The following is a 22,289-nucleotide window of genomic DNA, read 5'->3' as shown; positions in this document are numbered from 1 at the left end:
TCTCTTTCCAAATGCGCAGCTATGACATCCTTAATAATTGATTCCATCATTTTACCCACTACTGAGGTCAGGCTGACCGGTCTATAATTCCCTGTTTTCTCTCTCCCTCCTTTTTTTAAAAAGTGGGGTTACATTGGCTACCCTCCACTCGATAGGAACTGATCCAGAGTCAATGGAATGTTGGAAAATGACTGTCAATGCATCCGCTATTTCCAAGGCCACCTCCTTAAGTACTCTGGGATGCAGTCCATCAGGCCCTGGGGATTTATCGGCCTTCAATCCCATCAATTTCCCCAACACAATTTCCCGACTAATAAGGATTTTCCTCAGTTCCTCCTCCTTACTAGACCCTCTGACCTCTGTAAAGCCTACTGCACCTGGTATTCCCAGGCGGTTTCCCATTCAAGTACTAACCAGGCTTGACTCTGCTTAGCTTCTGAGATCAGATGAGATCGGGCATTTTCAGGCTAGTGTGGCCATAAGCCTTTTAGGGAAGTAAATCTAATGTCCTTTTAGGGAAGTATATCTGCCGTCCTTACTCGGTCTGGCCTACATGTGACTCCAGACCCACAACAATGTGGTTGATTCTTAATTGCCGTCTGAAATAGTGGCTCACCACCACCTGCTCGAGGGGATTCGGGATGGGCAATAAATGCTGGCCTTGCCAGTGACGCCCACATCCCATGAATGAATAAAAAAATAATACTTTTGTCTAGGAAATGGTCTTGATAGACATTCTCGCTTATGCTTCTCAAGTACTGCACCTGCCACAGATGGGAAATGCTGGTTAAGCAAGTATATGTGTGACCGTGTGTATTTTTATGAACTCTACAATAGAGTCTCCCAAGCAGCAGCAAGTTGCATTTCTATAGCCCTTCCCACAAAATGAGACATGTCGGGTGCTGTACAGGGGAATCGGGTGTTGGGACAATAAGAAGGAAGGAGGGAGAGCATTATGGGAGGGGACTAAAACCTGGTAAAAGAGGTGAGCACTGTGGCAGCTGTAGAAGGAGTGGAGAGAATTGGCAAGATGAAGAGGCCTAGGGAAAGAATTCCAGAGCGCAGGGACCTAACGACTGGTCCGTCGGTGGAGCAGAGGGAGAGGAAATGTCCAGTTTTTCAGAATCAGAAGAGTAACTCCTGCCTGCTGGAACAGATGAGCTGAGCAGATTGCAGAGATAGAATGGAATAGAGCCATAAGAGGTTTGCAGGTGCTAACATTCTGAACCAGGAAAGGTTGACGAGGATGGGCAGGACTTTGTGTGGGGTTCTGGTTGATTTGCCGATGTGCAGGGGAGCTGGTAAGAAGCATGTTGGAGAAATTGAGCCAGTGAAGTTATGCAGACGTATGAGGGTGGCAGGTGTTGATGTTTCTGTTATAAATGACTAGGGGCTGGATTATAATGATCTCCTTGGCCAATAGCCATAGCACAAGATAATGAGGTTGTATATCGTTGAAGCACAGAATCCTTTTGAAGTGGCCTGCTTAGATACAATATAAATAAGTGTATGTGTCACGAGTGCAAAAATTGCAAGAGATTTTTTTATTGTGAGCAGTAATATATAGTGTAGAAGTCAGAGGGTTATGAATAGATTTTATGGTCATTGGGGGTTTGAAAACATGATCTGTTATTCCCTGCATATCTATAATCACTTAAGCAACGATGCTTATTATTTTCATAAACGAACATTAATAGTTTTGTAAACTTGCATCGATCACGTTGAGTCGCAAAGCCTGTCATTTATATTGTTAATCAAAGTTCCTGCCTCTGATCAAACAGGACAGCAGAGGCAAGTCCGCAGATGGCAAGTGATGGAGGCAGGAATCAAATCCGTTTGAGAACCGAGGTCTTTCGCTTCACTGCTTCCTTACATTTTCTTCAATCTTTGCAGATTCAGATTGCAGCACAGTGTCAGATGTGGCTCAGAGGGTAGCATTCTCACCTCTGAGTCACAATGTTGTGGGTTCAAGTCCCACTCCAGGAACTTGAGCACAAAAAAAATCCAGTGCAGTGCTGAGGGAGTGCTGCACTGTTGGCGGTGCTGTCTTTCAGATGAAACTTTAAACCGACGTCCCGTCTGCTCTCTCTCTCTCTTGAGTGCATGTAAAAGATCCCATGGCACTATTTCAAAGAAAAGTAGGGGAGATATCCCCAGTTTCCTGGACAGTATTTATCCCTCAACCAAAAAAACAGATTATCTGGTCATTATCACATTGCTGTTTGTGGGAGCTTGCTGTGCGCACATTGGCTGCCGCGTTTCCGACATTACAACAGTGACTACACTCCAAATGTACTTCATTGGCTGAAAAGCACTTTGAGACATCCGGTGGTCGTGAAAGGCGCTATATAAATGCAAGTCTTTTTTTAGATTGTCGAGTCCTGCCGGGAAGGAGTTTCCAAACCGGGCCCTGAGATTTACAAGCGCTGTTTGGAACGTCTGAATGTCCGCCCTGAAGAATCGATTTTCCTCGATGACCTTGGACAAAACCTGAAAACAGCAGCTCAACTTGGAATCAGCACTATTAAGGTAAGGCTGTCTATTGGTAGTTGCTGGGCACAAAGAAACAATTTGGAGGGTCATAGCACGCAATGGAGAAGTGACTGGAGAGAGAGGTGTAAAGGCGTCATTAGTGTTCTGGGAATGAATTCTGGCTTTTCTTCCCCTCCATCATCTGATGGCATTTTCTCCTGCTGGGGTACAGTTACACAACCTTCCTCAGACCTCCAGTACCTTGGCCAACCGAGCATTCTTTATATATAGCTATATGCTGGATATTCCACCATTGAGCCGTCACAGTACAGCGTGATCCTATTCCCACATATTTTCTGGTTGACTGTTTGGCAATCAGGAGTGGAAACCTGGGCTTATTTATTTTCCCATTTTAGACTAGGGGGACTGCGGCCAACAGCTTCTCCAGCTGGAGATCAGACTAGGAATCAAATGATCTGAATGGATGGTCTGATTGAGTGTTGCTTTTACGGAAGAGCTCCAGTGGAGAGTTTATATTTGCATTCACGTTAAGTTTAAGTTGATACCGCTACACGGAAAGCAGGGAATCTGCAGCTGAACAGCAATCATCATCATCATCATCATAGGCAGTCCCTCGGAATCGAGGAAGACTTGCTTCCACTCCTAAAATGTGTCCTTAGGTGGCTGAACAGTCCAATCTGAGAACCACAGTCCCTGTCACAGGTGGGACAGATAGTCGTTGAGGGAAAGGGTGGGTGGGACAGGTTTGCCGCACGCTCTTTCCGCTGCCTGCGCTGGAGTTCTGCATGCTCTCGGCGATGACACTCGAGGTGCTCAGTGCCCTCCCACATATAGAAGAGCAATATGGAAAACGTGTTTCATTTTCATTTCTAGGTTGAAGACATAGCTACAGCCATTCATGAGTTGGAAGCCATGTTGGGGTTCCCGTTGCACGGTTATGTGCATGGCACGCAAGCTGTTCGTAAGGGCATGGAGATTCCGACAGACCGTCTGAAGGAGTATCTCCAGACCACTCTGGGGCTAAGCTCAGCAGGTAGGTTCACTCTCCAGCGCCAAGCTCCGACTCAGACACTGAGCATCCCAAACTGTTTACACCACAAGCATGCGTATTTGTAGAATGACTTAATTGCAATGGGACACTATTTATTAGAATGATTTTGAAATGATCCCTGTTTGGATAACTAAATGACTCTGATGCTTGACCAGATTCAATCCAGTGCGGCACTCTATTAATTGATTCGAAGCGATGCACAGTGTGATGAAATAATGGCGGACACAGGGTGTGCTGGGATGTGGGATAACTGGTCACCTCGGAGAAATGCTTTTTTCTGGATTTTCCATTTGTTTGAACTGGAAGAAATCTCCGATCGAGTGCTCCCCTTCCAGCCAGCTGCAGTTTGTGGAATTGTGTTTGGAGAGAGGAGTTTTAGAAATGCCATTACCTGGAGCTTCTCTGCTGACTCTGTAGATAAGTGCACTGTGAGTAACTACACATATGAAAATAGGAGGTGGGTGGGGTGGATTGACCCATCCACCTCCACGGAGGTGTGTGGGGGGCCTGACCCATCCACCTCCATGGCACGAACCTGGTATTGCAGTACTTCCAGGAACGGTGCAGTGGCTCTCGGCCTTTTGGCTAAGAGCATTAGCGCAGAGTGATCCTTGATGTGTGCAAGGTGACCTCTGGCGTTTGTGATTTGACAAAGAATTGGAAAGATTGGCAATGAAATTTTTTTTTAAAAACTACACATTCACTATTGTGCCCAGTCATGCCTTTTATTGTATTGAGTTACTGTACAACTGCTCTGTCCCATTCTCATCAATTTATTTTAGTTCCTGTGGGGATTTCATTCCAAGGTAGCACCTGCAGGTTGCTTTTTGCATCAACTCACTTCCTGCAGTGACTAACTGTTTTTCCCAGGAGGGAGGCAGCAATTGGCTGACAGTGTTTGACCAAGCAGTGGGTTAACTTCTTACATTGATTGGATGCCCCGGCATTGGACCGTACAGCCTTCCCAGATGAGGAGAGTTCTCTTATTTTAGTTTGTAGTGAAGCTTTGTTTTAAATAAATGGTTTACTGCGAAATGTTAGGGCTCTTTTCAATTTTGAGAGTTTGTGTCTCCCAATTTACTAAGCACGGCCCCCCAAAGCACTCCCTTGGTCCCTGTTTCAGAAAGAAAGAACAAACTTGCATTTGCATTGCACCTTTCATTACCTCAGGATGTCCCAAAACACTTTATAGCCAGTTAAGTACTTTTGAACTGTAGTCACTGTTGTAATGTGGGAAATGTGGCAGCCAACTTGCACACAGCAAGCTCCCACAAACAGCAATGTGATAATGACCAGGTAATCTGTTTTTGTTCTGTTGATTGAGGGATAAATATTGGTCAGGTGTCCACAAGATTGTAGATTGAATTGTCCTGCTTGTGCCTTCCTAGATAACCAGGCTGACACTGGGAATTGATTGCCCAGAGAGAACCTGCCGCCTGCTATTCTGTAGAGCAGCAAAATAGTTCAGCAGTGCACCATGCCACCGGATGTCCTGTAGAGTTATTTTAGTTACCAGTGTTGCCATGATAGTAATTATTGGTACTGATGAAGTTTGATTGATATGCTAAGTGGTTGTGTCTGGTTTCAGAGCGGCTGACTCTCCGGCAGTTTAGTCACGGCCAATCCAACCCCACATACCACGTGCAGAGTGGTGACCAACAACTGGTCCTGAGGAAGAAGCCACCTGGGAAACTACTGCAGTCAGCACACGCAGTGGAGAGAGAATACAGGTGAGTTGTGAGAAAAATGGAGGGAGCGTCTGTGTCTTACAAAACTGATAATCCCTCTTCACTCAGTCGGCAGCACAATGAGCTGAATGTTTGATTCTGTCAGGTGCAGGGAGTTCCAGGGTCCATGGGCCAGCCACTTTATAAAATTAAAGTTTTCAGCTCATCGCTTCGTAATGCAGTAGTAGGCAACTGTACTGCCTGGTATTGAGCCGTACTGATTAGGAAGGTCCCCACTTGGATTTCCATCTGTGCCAATTCAGTTGATTTCGGCCGAGTTGACACTAGAAGCACTATAGGCTTCATAGAAACATAGAAAATAGGTGCAGGAGTAGGCCATTCGGCCCTTCGAGCCTGCACCACCATTCAATTAGATCATGGCTGATCATTCCCTCAGTACCCTTCAGTCGTGGGACTAAGGAGGGGAAAATTGGACCAATTCCAGTTCTTGATCACCTGCTGGACTGTATTTGTGGGCGTTGGATGACGTCATAGTCGGGTGTGGTTGTGATGCCCCTGCCAACACTCACTGTCTAACTTTGGGTGAAAGTCTCTAGCACCTGTTGAACTATATATCAGTGAGAATAGGCAACATTAGGGCAGGAGGAGAGAAAATTGGTTAAAAATAGGGTGGTTGCAGAGGGCATGTACAGTTAATTATGCTCTGTTCTGAATGTTATTTTGCAGTCAACGTGTTGCCGACTGTGTTTTAATCGGTTGCATAAAGGCTTGAAGTTTCATTTTCATTTTGTGGTCCATGCAGGGTGATGAAAGCTCTTCGAGCCGCAGGAGTTCCTGTTCCCAAGACATTTGCCATCTGCGAGGACCCCAGGTACAAAAGTCAAGCTGCGTAGTTGCAGTGCATAAGTATGTGTATATCAGTAATTTTTAAAGTAAATTTCTGGGATGTGGACATCGGCAGCAAGGCCAGCATTTATTGGCCATCCCTAATTGCCCTTGCGAAGGTGGTGGTGAGCCGCCTTCTTGACAACTGAGTGACTCGCTGGGCCATTTCAGAGGGCAGTTAAGAGTCAGCCACATTGCTGTGGGTCTGGAGTCATATATAAGGACGGCAGATTTCCTTCCCTAAAGGACCTCAATGAATGAGATGGGTTTTTACGACAATCCTGCAGTTTCATGGTCACCATTACTGATACTAGCTTTTCAATTCCAGAATTATTTAACTAATTGAATTTAAACTCCCCAGGCCTCTGGATTACTAGTCCAGTAACATAACCACTATGCTACCATATCCATATATAACAGTAGGAGTAATGTATTGGAGAGGAGGAGAAAGGAACTCTGTTTGAAGGAACAAGGTGGGCATGGAAGCTGAGTGATGTAGGTTTCAAGGTGCTTTTCTTTCACCTCTGCGATCTGATAGGATGATTAGATATCCAAAACAACAACTTGCATTTGTATAGAACCTTTAACGTACCTATAGTAAAACATCCCAAGGCGCTTCACAGGAGCGTCATCAGAGAAAATTTCACCCAGCTCCGAATAGATGTGAATACACAGCACGACATTCAGCACTAAAACATCCGTTTTAATCAAATGCTTAAAAAAATAGCTGGTGTGGCAGGTGGAAGCATTCAGTCTTTTGGTGCCATTGAAGCACATTATTGAGCCACAGTAAAGGGAGATGTATTCCTTGTTTAGTGTCCAAGATGGATATCGGCTCGAGTGAAGAGTTTAAACATCCCCACTGGGAGGGAGAGACCAGAAATAAAATAATCTTTTGAAGGGGAAAGAAAGTCTGGGGCAGTACTTTTTAAAAAGGACTCTCTACACATATGATGCCACTTGTTTACTGGATAGGCTCCATTAATTGCACTGGGGGCATGACTTCGAATTGGTCTGGGATTAGAGCTAATTTTGAGCTCTTGTGAATACCAGCTGGATACACTGCATATCAACACAAAAAAAAAGAAAGACTTGCATTTATATAGGGCCTTTCACGACCACCAGAGGTCCCTAAGTGCTTTACAGCCAATGCAGTACTTTTTTGAAGTGTACACTGTTTTAAGGTCGGAACATATAGAAGCTGTGAAACTGGGTGCCTGTGTGACAACTGGAGCACCCGATGAACCTGACTATGTAATGGTGAAAGATTTTTTTTCTTTTCCCATGGTGGGTCTTGAAATAGACAGTACTAGCTCTCCAGCGTTGGATAATGTGGGTGATCCCAGGCCTTGGAGCCATGCCCGCTTTGGTGGCACCTGTTTTAATACGGCCTCTGGTCAGGAATATGTTCAATAAGCTGGGACTTGAAGGCTTGGATAGCTTGAATTTCGGTGGACCATCATGGAATTGCATGTGACTTTTCTGTGTTTGAACTGCGACTCTTTCCACCCAACCAATAATTCATGGGCCAACGGCTCAAATTCAGCATTTAAACAAGGTGGACAGAAAACAACTAAAGAAAGAACTTGCATTTATATAGTTCTCCATAGCCAATGAATTACTTTTGACTTGTAGTCACTGTTAGGAACAGGAGGATGCCATTCAGCCCCTCGAGCCTGCCTCGCCATTCAACGAGATTATGGCTGATCTCCAACTGAACTCGATATACCCTTTGATCCATTTACCTCAATACCTTTGGTTAACAGAAAGCTATCAATCTCTGATTTAAAATGAACAATTGATCTAGCATCAATTGGCATTTGCGGAAGAGAATTCCAAACTTCACCCACCCTTTGTGTGTGGAAGTGTTTCCCAATTTCACTCCTGAAAGGTCTGGCTCTAATTTTTAGACTATGCCCCCTAGTCCTAGACTCCTCAACCAGCGGGAATAGTTTCTCTCTCTACCCTCTCTGTTCCCCTTAATATCTTGAAATCTTTGATCAGATCAGCCCTCAACCTTCTAAACTGTTGTTTTGTAGGCAAATGTGGCAGCCAATTTTCACACCGACTGGGCCCACAGTAAGCAAATGAGATGAATGATCAGTTAATCTGTTTTGGGGGTGGTACTTCAGGAAGGAATGCTGGCCAGGACAGAGCCAGGAGAGCTCCCTGCTTTTCTTCGAACAACGCCATGGGAACTTTTACGTCCACCCGAACAGGCAGGTGGGGCCTCGGTTTGACATCACCTCTGAAAAGGTGGCACTTCCTCATAACGGCACTGGTCAGGCTAGGTGGTATGCTGGAGCCCTGGTGTGGGGCTGGAATCCACAACCTTTGGAGTCAAAGGTGAGAGTGCTACCACTGAGGCAAGCTGACACAAGTAGCAGCATTGCCTCATCTTATCACCATCACAAACGTGCAGCAAGAAAGAAGTGAGGTAATGTTGCCCGTTGTGAGACCAACAACTGCTGAGAGGGGGATGGACGAGAGGGAGAAGGAGAAGGGAAAACAGGTAATGAGAGAGGAGAAAAGGAGGTATGAAAGATTAATGGAGAGAACGAGAGGCACTGGAGAATGAAGGGGAAATAAAGAAGGGAGACTGGGGCTTTAGAGAATAGTGAGGGAATGAGAGCGGATGGTAAAGAGAGAGTAGAGTCTCTTTTAGATATAGACTAGCTGATACGTGTGGCTTTGGGGATTTTTGTCAGGATATGACTTGTACTGGTTTTTAAATTTTGAAAAAAATGCTGAACCCAACTGGAATTTGTGTTGCAAGCACACATAACACAGTTTTGACTATCACTTGTTTAAATGTAGTAATATTTTGGGACCCATGTGGTGCCCTCTGACCTAGTTATATGTTAAAATGTGTTTGCTCGCAAGTATCGGATGATAATTCCTCCTTTGTAAACAGAGGCAAAATTCCCTGTAATTTTTCCTATTTTCCAGTGTTCTTGGGACTTCCTTTTACCTGATGGAATACTGCCCGGGAAGGATATTTAAGGACCCAACACTGCCGGGATTAACCTCCAGCCAGCGGAGAGACATTTACACCGCCATGAACCGTGTTCTTTGCCAGATTCACCAGGTTGACCTCCGGGCTGCTGGATTGGAGGATTATGGAAAATATGGTAAGGGGTTGACTTATGAAGAAAGGTTGAGCAGGTTGGGCCTATACTCATTGGAGTTTCGAAGATTAAGAAGTGATCTTATTGAAACATATAAGAAACTGAGGGGGCTCAATAAGGTCAATGCAGAGAGGATGTCTCCACTCGTGGGGAAATCTAGAACTAGGGGGCATGGTTTAAGAATCAGGGGTAGCCAATTTAGAAATGAGATGAGGAGGAATTTCTTCTCAGAATGTTGTAAATCTGTGGAATTCTCTGCCCCAGAGAGCTATGGAGGCTGGGTCATTGAATATATTTAAAGTGGAGATAGACAGATTTTTGAACAATAAGGGAGTGAAGGGTTATAGGGAGTGGGCAGGGAAATGGAGCTGAGTTCAAGATCAGATCAGCCATGATCTTATTAGATGGCGGAGCAGGCTCGAGGGGCCGAATGGCCTAGTCCTATTTCTTGTGTTCTTATGAACATCTCCTGGATCTATTTGATTATTACTTGGCATATATTTGCTCCTTCTAGTTATGTACAGCACTGAGTTTTGAGTTTGGTTGGATTTCATTTTTTTCCTTATTCCGAGGGATTTTTTTTTGACAAATGTTGGATAATTCATAGTCCTCTTTAGTTTTTATTCCCTTTTTCCCCTTGGCACTTCTACCTTGCAAGTTGAGAACCAGATCTTTCGACCTGGTGAATCACAGGATTGAGCCTGCTCCTTATTCTTCGGTGACTGCAGATTGTCGGAATACCAACGTATTATATCACCGCTGCTGCCCTTATACGATGTTTGCAAAACTCGTAATCAGCGCTTCTTATTAAGTGTGTGTTAGAACGAGCATCAAACTGGCTGATTTTATTTTTCTTCTTGCCAAGGACACCAAATGTTGTCCTGATCAGCTGATTCAGTCCAGACCAGGAATGAAACCAGGCAGCTTCTGATCTATGTGGCTCTGTATCAGTGAGCAGTGCATTTATCCACAGAACTACTGTGGGGAATCAGGCACATAAACAACATGGTGTACCTGGGAAAAAATTGGAGATTTGTATCCACAGTCAACAGTACAGAAGTCGACAATAGTGTCGGCTTAATCTACCCTTGTTTCTTCCAAGGGTTTGATGCCCCTCCTTATCATTTCTCGTGGCTCTCCTAGTATTATTCTCAACCTTGTTTTCATATCCCTCCATAGCCTCGCCCCTCCCTATCTCTGTAATCTCCTCCAGCCCCACAACCCCCCGAGATGTTTGCGCTCCTCTAATTCTGCCCTCTTGAGCATCTGTGATTATAATCGCTCAACCATTGGTGGCCGTGCCTTCTGTTGCCTAGGCCCTAAGCTCTGGATTTCCCTGCCTAAACCTCTCCGCCTCTCTAACTCTCTTTCCTCCTTTAAGACGCTCCTTAAAACGTACCTCTTTGACCAAGCTGTACTAATTTCTACTTATGGGGCTCGGTGTCAAATTTCTATCTCATAATACTCCTGTGAAGCGCCTTGAGACATTTCACTATGTTAAAGGTGCTATATAACTACAAGTTGTTGTTCTATTGTGCTGATCTGTCTTAATAGTATTTATTCCTAGGCAATTACATCGAGCGTCAGGTTCGCACATGGACTAAGCAGTACCAAGCAAGTGAGACTCATGTCATTCCAGCAATGGAACAGCTCATAAAATGGCTTCCAGAACACCTCCCAGCGCATGAAAAGACCACGGTTGTGCACGGAGATTTCAGGTATGTAATGTAACTGTTTAAGTGCATGATAATAGTTTCATCGGACAGGAGTTTATCCACCACAAGTTTTGGGGGTAACAATTGAGCAAGATTTTTAAGATTAGGGTTTAAATTTCACTGGGCTGTGAAGACTTGAATTAAACCATGGGGACACATTGCATCCCACTCAAATCTGTCATCACAGCTCCAATCTACCAATCTAAGGGCTCAATTTTGGCCCACCCTTTTTTTTCAGTGCACTAACCAGAGATGCGCTGCTTTTCTCCATTGATAAGTGCGCCAAAAAAATCGCTCCCCACTTTGGTCGCTGTCCGGCCTCTCCTCGGTCGTCGCGCAGCGTAGCCAGTCGAGTCGGGGGCGGAGCCATCTTCTTGCGCTGAAAACAGTGCCGGGACGCCTGCACATGCGCAGTGGAGTCGGGTCGAAGTGTCTGCACATGCGCAGTAGCGCCGAAACTTGGCAGTCGGCCATTTTTGAAAGGAATCGTAACTGCTTGTGTTTTGCTGTCCGGTGAGTTTGCTTCCTGCAGCCTTTGTGTGCTCCGATGTCGGCAGTTCCCACCCCATCCCTGGCCGAGTGGTCTCCTGGTCGTCCCGTCCCTATCCCAGGCTGAGTGGTCTCCTGGTCGTCCCGTCCCTATCACAGACCGAGTGATCTCCTGGTCGTCCCGTCCCTATCCCAGGCCGAGTGGTCTCCTGGTCGTCCTGTCCCTATCCCAGGCCGAGTGGTCTCCTGGTCGTTCTATCCCTATCCCTGGCCGAGTGGTCTCCCGGTCGTCCCCTCCCTATCCCTGGCCGAGTGGTCTCCCGGTCGTCCTGTCCCTATTCCAGGCCGAGTGGTCTCCTGGTCGTCCTGTCCCTATCCCAGGCCGAGTGGTCTCCTGGTCGTCCTGTCCCTATCCCAGGCCGAGTGGTCTCCTGGTCGTCCTGTCCCTATCCCAGGCCGAGTGGTCTCCTGGTCGTTCTGTCCCTATCCCTGGCCGAGTGGTCTCCCGGTCGTCCCCTCCCTATCTCTGGCCGAGTGGTCTCCCGGTCGTCCTGTCCCTATTCCAGGCCGAGTGGTCTCCTGGTCGTCCTGTCCCTATCCCAGGCCGAGTGGTCTCCTGGTCGTCCTGTCCCTATCCCAGGCCGAGTGGTCTCCTGGTCGTCCTGTCCCTATCCCAGGCCGAGTGGTCTCCTGGTCGTCCTGTCCCTATTCCAGGCCGAGTGGGCTCCTGCACCGGCCAACCTGCTGTTGAAGTAGCTGCTTGTGTTTTGCCCTTGCTGCAGCCTGTTGCAGCCTGTCCGGTGAGTTTTCTTCCTGCAGCCTGTGTGCCCCTTCCGGAGTCGAGTTTTCAGATGAAGGTAGGACTTGGTTTTATTTTTTATTTCTTCTTGAATGCTTATTATTTTTTGTGCTTTGTAAGTCTTAGTGCCAGGTCCTCTCCACTTCCCTTCCCGCCCCTATCCCAGGCCGAGTGGTCTCCGATGTACCTACCTGCGCTAATTTCTTAACTCTCTGCAAGGGTTTTCTGAAGTGGCCACATACGCTGGCCTAAGTAAGTTTGGAGTAACTATTAGCTGGCCAAAGTGGCCTAAATGGCCAAAACTGGCGTAGATGGCTGGTAACGTCCCCTTTTGAGAAAAAAAACGAAACTAAAAAAAATCCTAACTAACTCACTTACACTGCCGTAAATTGAATGTGCAAAATGGGAATTTTTAAGATATTCCAGAAAAATCAAGTTGCTCCAAAAAAACGGAGCATCTCTTGGCCAAAATTGAACCCATTTATACTTAACAATCTCACCTGTGGTGAGCATTGTACGTCAATTTTATAAATCCAATATTCTTTTTTTCTTCTCTTCTCTCAATCTCCTCTGTCTCTTTCTCTCTCTCCCCCATTTTCTTTGTCTCCTCTGTCTCCATTCTCTCTCCCAATCTCCTCTTCCCTACCCCCATTCCTTTCTGTTCTCTCCTTAGACTGGACAACCTGATTTTCCACCCTGACAAGCCGGAGGTGCTGGCGGTTTTGGACTGGGAACTGTCCACACTGGGTGATCCCATCTCTGATGTGGCGAATAATTGTTTGACTCACCATCTCCCGGCAGATGTTCCCCTCTTGAAAGGTAATGTAGGTTGTTGTGGAAAAATATTTCCGAGACTGTATAATATATAAAGAGAGATTTATTAAATCGGAGACAAAGCTTTGGGAGAAGCGTTAGAGACCCCTGTCTCTGAACCACTTCTCAAATTGGTATCTTCAGTGAGGTTCTTTTATCTTACAAATTCCGTCACTTTACATCACATGCTGTAGCACTGGTTCTTAAGTCTAATCATCGCATTACAAGGTTTGCAAGGATTTTCATCCAAGGCTGAACTTTTGATATAAACCAGCCTGCATTGTGACAGAGCATTATAAACAAGTGCAGGCTTTCTGGCACCGGTATAGACAAATATCCCACTTAATTATCTCTCCAGTCGTTCATTATCTCACTTTCCTATCTCCATAACTCAAGGCCAGCATACCTTGAAGTCTAACAGTTTTTTTAATATAAAGCATAATGCATCAGTATTGTCCCTTACAAAATTCATTAAAGGGGAAAATAAAAACAAATGTTTGGTCCCGTATACTAGTCAAGTATATGTCCAAAAATCCACTCCAACAATATTCCCCCTTTTGGTCCTGGAGGATGTTCACGAAATCCAGATGTCCACAATGATAGTAGCATGATGTCATATATTCGTCCTTTGGGGTATGTTACTTCCCTTATGTTCCGTATGTCCACCTTGCCTGTAGCTCTCGGCTACCCTTCAAAGATAGTGGTCTGTGTCATCGTCATCTGTTTCTTCATCCTTGGTGTCTTCAGGTATTTCCATCAGGTGTGCTTCTTCTTCGGCGATTACACTGGCTACTAGCATCAGTCGAGCCATCATAACTTTACAGCAGATATTAAAACACCCGATAATCAGACAGCAAGTAATTATTATTACAACCAGAATAATTGCTCCATGCATAAGATAGGACCCCCAGGATCCCCCTAACAGCCAGTCAAACCAGCCAGATCCTCCTGGTGTCGTGGATAACTTCTTTACCTCCCTTATGTGATCAGTGAGGTTGGTTATGTTTTCTGAATTATCGGGAATGTAAGCGCAACATTCAGCTCCAATTAAGGCACATGTGCCCCCACTTTGTGCTAGTATCTAATCTAGGGCCATTCGGTTCTGGAGTACCATTGTGCGTATGGTTACCATTTCAGCCGTTATGCCCTCCATTGCTTCAGCAGTGTCGTTAACTATCTGTTCCAGTACTCTCTCTAGGTTACGTAATTCATCCATGGTGCGTCCTATCCCGAATGGGAGCATCATGACCCCAAATAGCCTCTCTACCGGGGTAAGATCTCGTCTTAGTCGACCTGGTGTCTGTACTTCTGCTAAAGTACGTACCCGTCTGACAAAAGGGACCACATATCCCAAATAACAGGACCCCCTCCAGTTCTGAGGCAACCAGGGGTAGGCCTTATGCCCGCACACAAAATAAGTGCCATTGTATGCTGTTAGATTCGATTCCAATCTCTCTCTCAGCCCCCCGTCGCCACCTAATAAACATAAGACATGTACAAAAAGGTATTCACATGTAACACTCGTTTCGGTCTAGCTAGCAGGCCGGACCTAACACGAACTATGATAATCGCACCGATTGCAATATATAGTTTCATCTTATTACTCTATAACTAACAAATAGTCAAAGGCAAAATGGCCATATGGCTTGCTTGAAGAATAGACAAACAACAACTAATACGTGTGCTAAACGGCTGGTTCAAAAACCTTAAGCTGGGTTCAATGCTTCCATTGTCCGTTCCCTTTAACATCGATGCAGGCACAAGTATCCCTGCTGATTATAACCTCATACGGTCCTATCCATTTTTGGGGCAAACCCCGGTTTTCCCGGGAGGACCCTTACCATAACACGACTTCCTGCCAACGGGACTTCAGGGAGCTTTGTAAGCTCTGCTTCCGCGTCTCTTTCTTCCTGATTGTCCCTAACTAATTTACGTATCCCTTTTAATTGAGTATTTAGTTCCAAAACATACCGTTTTTATTTTGTCTTTTAATGGGCCTACATCGGCCCCCCCTGTTATGATGTTCTCTGGTAATTGCATCGCCCTTCCTGTCATTAGTTCATAAGGAGTTAATCCGGTTGTCCGGTTTGTCGTGGCTCTTAACTTCATCAATATAATGGGTAATACTTCTGTCCACGTTTTTCCTGACGTTTGCATGGCCTTTGCCAGGGCGTTCTTAAGGGTACGGTTCATGCGCTCTACCATTCCAGAACTCTGCGGGTGGTAGGGGATGTGGAATTTTTGTTTTATGCCCATCAGCTGGCATATTGTTTTTACAATTTTTCTGGTGAAGTGGGTGCCTTGGTCAGAATATCCTTGCCACTGTTGAGGCAGTGCAATCACGTGTGGGGAAAGCTTCCACCCACTGGGTAAATTGATCTATAATCACTGGGCAATATCTTTTTTTTTCATGGGATGGGGGCAAAGGACCTGTGAAATCAATTTGTACGTGTTCCCATGGCCCCCATGGACGGGACTGGTGTCCCATTTTAATTTTAATGGGCCTGCCTGGATTATATTGTGCGCACGTAACGCATCGATGGCAATATTTGGCGATATCTCTCCCCATCCCTTTCCACCACCAATCTCTCCCAAGATTCCCGGTCATGGCCTCTCGTCCTGAATGAGACAGGCCATGATGCAACTCCAATAAGGTATTCTGTCTGCATTCAGGCGCCATTACCTTGTCGTTTCGTCTCCAAACGTTATCCTTCCCTTGCATTGCGCCCTGCTTTGTCCACATAACTATTTCTTCCTCAGAAGTGTCCTGGTGTAGTTTCTCAATACTTATCTGTTGGTCTCGGGCCCCAGCGGCACTGACTGAGGCTTCCTCACACTCTTCCTGTTCTAATGCCTTCTGTACAGCTACGTCTGCAGCTTGATTTCCCAGGTGACTCGGCCAATCTGGACTGGTTCGGTCCGGCTCCCTCCTGTGGGCTTTAATTTTAATAACCGCTACCTGTTTTGGTTTATTACTGGCTGCTAAAAGAGCTTCTATTCTCAGCTGATGCTTTATGGGATGTCCGCTAGTTGTGATAAAACCCCTTCTCCCCCATGCTGTCATATAATCGTGTACTACCCCGTATGCATATCAACTGTCCGTATAGATATTAACAGTCATATTTTCCGATAATTCCAGTGCCCGGGTGAGGGCTACCAGTTCTGCCACTTGAGCTGACGACCCCCCATTAATTCGCCCTGATTCGACTGTCTCTAGATCCTGGTTAACTACGGCCCATCCGGTACAAGGTAGTCCCTCTACGTATTTTCGTGAGCCGTCCACAAACAAGGTTTGTTCTGCGGTTTGAAGGGGGGCGTCTTTTATTCTATCCTCTTCCATATCCTCACATACCTCTTCGCAAAAGTGGGGTTCCCCTTCACCCATCATACCTTCTGCGGGGTTGTTTCCTACATTCCTAATTTTGGTTACCGCTTTGTTGGGTATTAAGAGGACTGCTTCCCACTTTGCCCGTCTCATATTAGATACGGTTCTCAGTTTTCCTGTGTTTAACATTTCTACCAATGTGTGTTTAGTGTGGAGAATGATGTTTCCAGTCATCACCACAGGCTCGCTTATTTTTACCGCCCAAGCTGCGCAATCTAGCGCGGCTATACATCTGGATAACCCAGTCACCACCGGGCTTTTGGTGGTAGAGTAATAGGCTATAGGTCTCCTTTTATCCCCGTGATCTTGGGTGACCACGGCCATATAGAACCCACCTTCATTGTTAGTGGATGTGGAAATCCTTACCCATGTCAGGCAGTCCCAATCCAGGTGCGGAGACTAGTTCTGACTTGAGTTTACTATACGCCTGTTCTTGTTCAGGGCCCCACTCTGAGGTCTAGGGCCGGTTTCCCCCCTTTCACTAATCTTTGTATTGGCTCAGCAATTTTTGCAAAACCAGGGATAAAGTTCCGGCTGTAATTAAAGAGGCCCAGTACCTTCCTCATTACATCATTCCCCAATATTGTTCTCTCACGATTCTTGCGTACGTAAAATCTCATGGGTATATATAAGTTATCAATTTCCACCAATTGGGTGGTGCTCAGGTAGGCCAGTGTGGGCCGTCCATCTATTCCGTTTATCAGAGCCTTCTTGTCGGTGACGGGAAGGGGCATATTGGTAATGGATATTGAGGCTCCCGTGTCCACAAGCATATATCACACTGTCGGCCCCCTACTAGTGCAGACACATATATCCTTCCCTCCTTTTTACTTTGTACAGGGGCCGCCGGACATCACTGGGTGGCTTTGTACGCCTGCCACTTCTGGTATTCCTGTTCTGACAGGGTCCTTGCCTTATTAGGATAGCCATTTTTACCATAGCATGTCGCTTCCAGGTGCCCTTTCTTACCACAATACGTACATTGCTTTTCACTGCCTTTCCCTTTGCATTCCCTGGCAAAATGGCCCAGTTTTCCATAATTATGGCAAGGCCCCCTTTTCTGCCCTCCTCCTGTTCCCGTGGCAGAGATCTTTTCCTGCTTTATCTTTTTCTTTTCTAAACTGCTAAAGCTTACTGTTTTAGCCTTTTTCAAAAGTCCCTTTTACACCTTCACAGATAGCTCACCACTCGCCCAGGAGTTTGACCTGATCCCTAAAGTATTTCTAAATTTAAAACTTTTTTTTTTTACTGAGCTAGAAGCTTTCGTGTCAAGGTTTTACACAAAGGAAAATGGGAGAGTTTTAAAAGGCATTCTTTATCTCATTCCTAGACTAAATTTATGTCTTTCAACCCAATTTTTTTATCTTTTACTCAACAAACATATCCTTTGTGCATTTCCTAGCTCTGTAACTTATCATCCGAATATATCCACACCTTCGTTTCTAACTTAAAATGTAATACCATAAGGTTCACAGTTTCTTAAACTTCCCACATACAGGACAACACTACGAAGGGTTAAAAAAAATTTCACTCGGTTTGGAAAGAGTGGGTGGAGCTAAAACAGGCAGGCAACTCCACACCTTCCCAAGCAGGCTTTCATTCATTCCACAGTCAAAATCACTCGAGTACTCTCTTCATTCAAAATAGACACTCACAAAAGTCTCTCTTCATTCAACAAAGCTTATGTCTGGATCCATATGTCACTTAAGATAGTCACTATCAGCTTTTTTATGGCATTACGTAATTACGCAAGTTACAATTAATGATAGGAATTAATTAATGACCCGGGCAGCCCGCGTTTTACATTCCCTTCCTTACCTTCCATGTTCGCCAGTCTCGGACGTTGTCCTTTGTTTCTGCAATACTCACGGCCACGACTACTCTGTGGAGACCCTTTGTCTTCGCAACAAAGCTAGCGTGTTTCCTTACCACCGGAGTTTTCGGCTCTAGGTTGGATCGATCAGTTCCCTTCCGCACCGACCTTATTTACTAAAGGGACAACTCAAACTGGTTAGTCAGCCTCTTCCCGCTATCTCTTTACTCGTATCTTATACACTATCCCGACGTGCCCGTACACCTCACTTTTCAGTCTCTAACACCAGATTCCAGATACTGTCTTAAGTGATCACATCTGATCAGACAGTATCATATTGTGACGCCATTTTGTTGTGGAAAAATATTTCCGAGACTGTATAATATATAAAGAGAGGTTTATTAAATCGGAGACAAAGCTTTGGGAGAAATGTTAAAGACCCCTGTCTCTGAACCACTTCTCAAATTGGTATCTCCAGTGAGGTTCTTTTATCTTACAAATTACGTCACTTTACATCACATGCTGTAGCACTAGTTCTTAAGTCTAATCATCACATTACAAGGTTTGCAAAGCTTTTCATCCAAGGCTGAACTTTTGATATAAACCAGCCTGCATTGTGACAGAGCATTATAAACAAGTGCAGGCTTTCTGGCACCGGTATAGACAAACATCCCACTTAATTATCTCACTTTCCTATCTCCATAACTCAAGGCCAGCATACCTTGAAGTCTAACTTTTTTTTATATAAAGCATAATGCATCAGTATTGTCCCTTACAAAATTCATTAAAGGGGAAAATAAAAACAAATGTTTGGTCCCGTATACTAGTCAAGTATATGTCCAAAAATCCGCTCCAACATGGGTTAAGCTACTTACTCACACTGGGGCCTTAATGTTTCTTTGAAAGAAAGAACTTGGATTTATATTGCACCTTTCCCACAGTGTAATTACTTGTTTTATAGGAAAACACAGCAACCACTTTGCACACAGCAGGGTTCCACAAATAACCAGAAAGAAAGACTTGCATTTATATGGTGCCTTTCATAACCACTGGAAGTCACAAAGCGGTTTACAGCCAATTCAGTACTTTTAGAGTGTAGTCACTGTTGTGGGAAATGTGGCAGACAACCTGCACACAGCAAACAACGACAAACAGCAATGTGATAATGACCAGATCATCTGTTTTTGTTATGTTAATCGAGGGATAAATATTGGCCAGGATACCGGGGATATCTCACCTGCTCTTCTTCGAAATAGTATCATGGGATCTTTTACGTCCACCTGAGGGGGCAGACGGGGCACTCGGTTTAACGCCTCATCCGAAAGACAGCACTCCCTCAACACTGCACTTGAATGTCAGCCTAGATTTTTGTGCTTAAGTTCCTGGAGTGTGGCTTGAACCCACAACCTTCTGACTCAGAGGCGAGAGTGCTACCCACGGACTCACAGCTTTCACTGACCGCTGACACATAATGATTAGCACAATATCATCATCATAGGCAGTCCCTCGGAATCAAGGAAGACTTGCTTCCACTCTTAACATGAGTTCTTAGGTGGCTGAACAGTCCAATACGAGAGCCACCGTCTCTGTCACAGGTGGGGCAGATAGTCATTGAGGGAAGGGGTGGGTGGGACAGGTTTGCCGCATGCTCTTTCTGCTGCCTGCGCTTGATTTCTGCATGCTCTCGGCGATGAGCCTCGAGGTGCTCAGTGCCCTCCTGGATGCACTTCCTCCACTTAGGACGGTCTTTAGCCAGGGTCTCCCAGGTGTCAGTGGGGATGTTGCACTTTATCAGGGAGGCTTTGAGGGTGTCCTTGTAATGGTTCCGCTGCCCACCTTTGGCTCGTTTGCTGTGAAGGAGTTCCGAGTAGAGCATTTGCTTTGGGAGTCTCGTGTCTGGCATGCGAACTATGTGGCCTGCCCAGCGGAGCTGATCAAGTGTGGTCAGTGCTTCGATGCTGGGGATGTTAGCCTGAATGAGGACCCTAATGTTGGTGCGTCTGTCCTCCCAGGGGATTTGTAGGATCTTGCGGAGACATCGTAGGTGGTATTTCTCCAGCGACTTGAGGTGTCTACTGTACATGGTCCATGTTTCTGAGCCATATAGGAGGGCGGGTATTACTACAGTCCTGTAGACCATGTACTTGGTTGCGGTTTTGAGGGATTGGTCTTCAAACACACTTTTCCTCAGGCGGCCAAAGGCTGCACTGGCGCACTGGAGGCGGTGTTGGATCTTGTCGTCAATGCCTGCTCTTGTTGATGGGAGGCTCCCGAGATATGGGAAGTATCACCTGTCAGTATTCGTGCAACTGTGCCCAGCAATAGTTGGTCTGTTCAAGAGAGGAGGAGGGGAACAAAGTAGAAGGAAACATTTTTTAATCATCAATGTGAGCGAATGCACTATACAAAGCATTGTCTCGTGGCATTGGCACAACTATGCAGGCTGGGAGCTGTTTCATTGTTCTAGGTACTCTTTGTGCACGTGGTCAGCAAGTATTTTTCACTCAGTCCTCGAATGAGGTGGGGTCTGTCAGATGCCGGCAGTGGGTGGAGCAATTATGGGAGTGTTTTGCTACTCATTGAGTTTTGATGCTTAGTATTTGTAACTAGCATGTTATTCAGCCTCTTGCACAGCAGCTGACTGACAGGATTTTATAATCCATTACAATGTCAATATCACACCTCAGCAGGTTAATCCACCTATAAATCTGCAACTTTTTATTTGGATAGTTTGATAATTAATTGAGACCATTTTTAAACATTATTTTCTGTGGTTACCATAATCTAACTATCAAACCTGTCGGGTTCCCATTCGTTATATTAATTGTTCAACAGGCTGATTAAAGTGACCAATGCACCAGTTGCTTGAGTTTATGTGGTTGGATCCCCAATTTAATATAAATACATCTAAGGCTCACCTGACACATACTTTCAATGTTTGTTTCCCCCTTAAACTTGCATTTAAAAGAGTCTATCTCTTTGTTCTATCTTTAATCACATCTGTGGATGTCTTTGTGGTTGTTTAATCCTAATACCCACATGATCTCTCTTTCCTTCCTGCTATAGGGATGAGCAAGTGTGATTTGATGGAGTTAGGAATCCCGTCTGATTTGGAATACCTGACTCTTTACTGTGACAACATGGGGATGAATCCTGTTGAAAATTGGAATTTGTATTTAGCTTTCTCCTTTTTCCGAGTCACAGCCATACTCCAGGGAGTCTATAAGCGGTCACTTCAAGGTGAGAGTCTGGGCCAAGTCTTAGAGTTTTTCTGTTGGTGGCTGGATATCACAGACATTTTAGTGATCAAACTCAGAAGGGCTGGACCAATAGACCTTGTCCTGTAGGGATGGTTTTGGAGAAATAATACAGACTTCAAGGTAAATGCACCACATGTTATAATACTAATCTGTGGAGACTGATACTGAGCCATACAGGCCAGGACAGGCCCAGGTTAGTTGCTCTCAGCAAGGGTGCCACAATTGGCTTCAGTGGCTAGCAGGGGGAAAGACAGCAAGGATTCCCTGATCATTATCTAATGACACTTGCTAGAAAGTGCACATACAAAAACGACCAGCTGGTCTATCGAGTCTGTCCCATTCAGTCATGTAGCAACTAGGCAACACATCCCAGAATGTTCCCCACCATCAGCAGCCATTTAATCTCCTGGGAGAGACTAAAAAACAAACAGATAAAAAAAAAGACTCTATGCCAATTCAGGAATGTAAAGGAATTTGGAGTAATTTCTCTCCAACACCCGCAAGATGATCAAAAATGAGCTCCAGGAGATATCGGTGACCACGAGGCACATTACCCAACGTCCCACCTACCTTTTGTATGACGCAATGTCATCCTCTTCCAGGATCCTGTCCAGCTCCTTTTTGAAGGTTTGCAGTGAATCTGCCCTCACTGCATGAGCCACAAACCTATTTGAGTTCCCGCTGACACCACCTGCCAGATTCCGGCCCATTCCCCCATCGCATCGAGATCAAGCTGCAATCTTTTTTTTCCTCCTCACGGGTTCTGACAC

At 45.4% G+C, this 22,289-nt stretch overlaps 1 protein-coding gene and 1 pseudogene across 4 annotated transcripts in view; one reads left to right on the top strand and one right to left on the bottom strand.

Annotated features, from left to right (window-relative positions):
- acad11 (acyl-CoA dehydrogenase family, member 11) overlaps nucleotides 1–22,289 on the top strand; it is a 79,658-nt gene that overhangs the window by 21,889 nt on the left and 35,480 nt on the right. For all 4 annotated transcript variants that reach the window (XM_070887952.1, XM_070887949.1, XM_070887948.1 and 1 more), the window contains 8 exons: nucleotides 2,371–2,529; nucleotides 3,367–3,526; nucleotides 5,133–5,274; nucleotides 6,035–6,103; nucleotides 9,067–9,248; nucleotides 10,813–10,963; nucleotides 12,922–13,067; nucleotides 21,326–21,499. In XM_070887952.1, the coding sequence (XP_070744053.1) occupies nucleotides 2,371–2,529; nucleotides 3,367–3,526; nucleotides 5,133–5,274; nucleotides 6,035–6,103; nucleotides 9,067–9,248; nucleotides 10,813–10,963; nucleotides 12,922–13,067; nucleotides 21,326–21,499 (1,183 nt within the window). The remainder of the gene's footprint in view (nucleotides 1–2,370; nucleotides 2,530–3,366; nucleotides 3,527–5,132; nucleotides 5,275–6,034; nucleotides 6,104–9,066; nucleotides 9,249–10,812; nucleotides 10,964–12,921; nucleotides 13,068–21,325; nucleotides 21,500–22,289) is intronic.
- Nucleotides 366–484, bottom strand: LOC139269761 (5S ribosomal RNA; annotated as a pseudogene).

The sequence above is a fragment of the Pristiophorus japonicus genome, chromosome 8, assembly GCF_044704955.1.
Source record: "Pristiophorus japonicus isolate sPriJap1 chromosome 8, sPriJap1.hap1, whole genome shotgun sequence".
Lineage (NCBI taxonomy): Eukaryota > Metazoa > Chordata > Chondrichthyes > Pristiophoridae > Pristiophorus > Pristiophorus japonicus.
The sequence above is the reverse complement of the archived record's forward strand: the minus strand, read 5'-3'. Positions and strand labels throughout refer to the sequence as shown.